Source organism: Gossypium hirsutum, chromosome A08, assembly GCF_007990345.1.
Source record: "Gossypium hirsutum isolate 1008001.06 chromosome A08, Gossypium_hirsutum_v2.1, whole genome shotgun sequence".
NCBI classification, from domain to species: Eukaryota; Viridiplantae; Streptophyta; class Magnoliopsida; order Malvales; family Malvaceae; genus Gossypium; species Gossypium hirsutum.
In genome coordinates, this window is record NC_053431.1 from 92,608,606 (window position 1) to 92,610,877 (window position 2,272).

At 31.2% G+C, this 2,272-nt stretch overlaps 1 protein-coding gene across 1 annotated transcript; it reads left to right on the forward strand.

The window, feature by feature from the left end:
- Positions 1-970: 970 nt before the first annotated feature.
- Positions 971-1,968, forward strand: LOC121204571 (brassinosteroid-responsive RING protein 1). Its single transcript, XM_041074649.1, has one exon. The coding sequence runs from the start codon at positions 1,254-1,256 to the stop codon at positions 1,752-1,754; it is 501 nt and encodes a 166-aa protein (XP_040930583.1). The 5' UTR covers positions 971-1,253; the 3' UTR covers positions 1,755-1,968.
- Positions 1,969-2,272: the final 304 nt, after the last annotated feature.

The window sequence follows — 2,272 nt, forward strand, 5'->3', positions numbered from 1 at the left end:
ATCAAATAAAACTAATTTAACATAAATAAATACTTAATAAAATAATTAAGATTGCAATTATTGTTTAGGCAACAAACTTAATGAAGAGGATACCTGTAAATATTTTATGAGATAAGTAAGTTTATGGTATTAATTATATTTTGTTCTATTCACTCAAAAAATAGATAGATTAATTTTTTATATTAAATTAAAAAACAAAATAATTTATTTTATTAAAAATTTGATCTATTTTTAATATACAAAAATTAATTAACCTATTTATAAAATTTTGATACATTCTTTTACAAAATAAACCCTTATACCAACCCTTTTAGAAAGACTAATCATAACAGCGATCTTTGTCAACGCTTAGATGGTATGTATCTTTCATTTATTAATTTCTGTGGACCACCCTATTTCATCATTTGATATTTATACTACATATTTCTTTCACTTAAAATTTAAATTCTTGAAGAATTAGGTTTCACTTTTAGCCCTCTCAAATTTCATTTTTTACTTTTATTTTAGTATGCTTTAACAAATATCCTTGCATGGAATCCTATTCTTTTGAAATTTGAATTAACAAAGGAAAAAAAATTGTCTGAATTTGAGGTTTGATATTCTTTTTATTTACATTCAAATTGTATGAATTCCAAAAACTTATATAATTATTAAAAATTAAAATTTAATTTTATATTCATATTTATATATATATATAATTAACTTCAATTTTTTTTTGGAAGGTACCTTTCTACTGGACTTGTTATTATTTGCTTTCCAAACTTTCTCTGTTTTTTAAGTCACAATTACAAGTAATACATATGTATTATTATAATTAAAATTAATGCATAAATAAAAATAGAATTAGGCAAAAATAAAGAAGTATGCCCTAATGAAATCACAAGAATCTGTCAACTTTATGATAAAAGCAAGGGTGGTTGGCAGTGCGGTTTGAATTTTAGGTTTGGTCACAATCATTTTTATTTAATCATTTCATTTTACCCACTCCTATCGGAATTTTTATTCATTGTTTGTGAAAACAAAAATAAACATTTTTAAAATTAAATTAAACCTTAAAACAAAAGCTTACAAAGATGAATCCAAAATATTCTTTTATTGTTGAAGTGAGCTTCTTTGAGTTGGAAAATCTCTATATATACTCACTCCAACTCTCTCCATCTCTTCCTATTTATCTATCACTCAAGAAGAAAGAAAACCCAAAGCGTCGGAAACCATAGCTTATCTCACATTGTATCTAAAGTTAGAACAAAAACATGGGTTTCCCAGTAGCCTACTCCGAGCTTCTTCTTCCAAGATTGCTTCTCCACACGCTTTCTCTCCTTGCTTACCTTCGCAAATTCATTTCCACTCTCTTCCTCTATTTGGGTCTCCCCGATTTCCTCGAACCTGACATTCCTTGGGGCGAATACGCCCCTGAAACCCACCACGCTTCCGCCGCCCCCGTATCTGCTCTCCTCATCCGGGAACTCCTACCCGTCGTCAAGTTCTCCGACCTCGTTGACCCGCCGGAGAGCTGCGCCGTGTGCTTGTACGACTTCGAAGGGCAGGATGAGATCAGGCGGCTGACCAACTGCCGCCATATTTTCCATCGGAGCTGTTTAGACCGTTGGATGGGGTATGATCAGAAAACATGTCCGCTTTGTAGAACAAGTTTTGTTCCTGATGATATGCAACAAACGTTTAATGAGAGGCTGTGGGCTGCCTCTGGGATCCCTGAAGTCTTTGGTGATTATTCTCAAATTACTGCTTTGTAGTTATACCTGTCTGCTTCCCAACAAAAAAAAATGAAGCTTTTTTGTTTATCACCTTTTTAAGGAGTTGGTTTGTATATATACATGAAAATCCGGGAAATTACCGCCATGAAGAAAAAAAAAAAGAAGGAAAAGAAAATTTTAGCTATTCAACGCAGAGTTGTTTTATTTTTGCAAACTACTTTATTTTTTGGAATGGATTTTGATAGTTGTGCTTCTTCTTCTTCTTTTCTTTCTTTTTTTTTTGTTATATATGATAATAGTAGTTAAGGCATGGAATTGATGCTAAATGATTTGGAATTGAGGGTTTGGACAAAGTTTTGGTGTTTGGGGGTTGTTTTAAACTCCCCCACTTGATAATATATTAACGATTAACATTATGTGGATTTCATTGTTTTCTTCTCCTATTTCTCTCCTCCTTTCTTTAGATGCATTTTGGAATTAATAGCAAAAAGCTGAGATTAATGAAATGTCTGTTAAAAAATCCAATCAATTGGATTCTCTTCTTTCCATTTACTTGA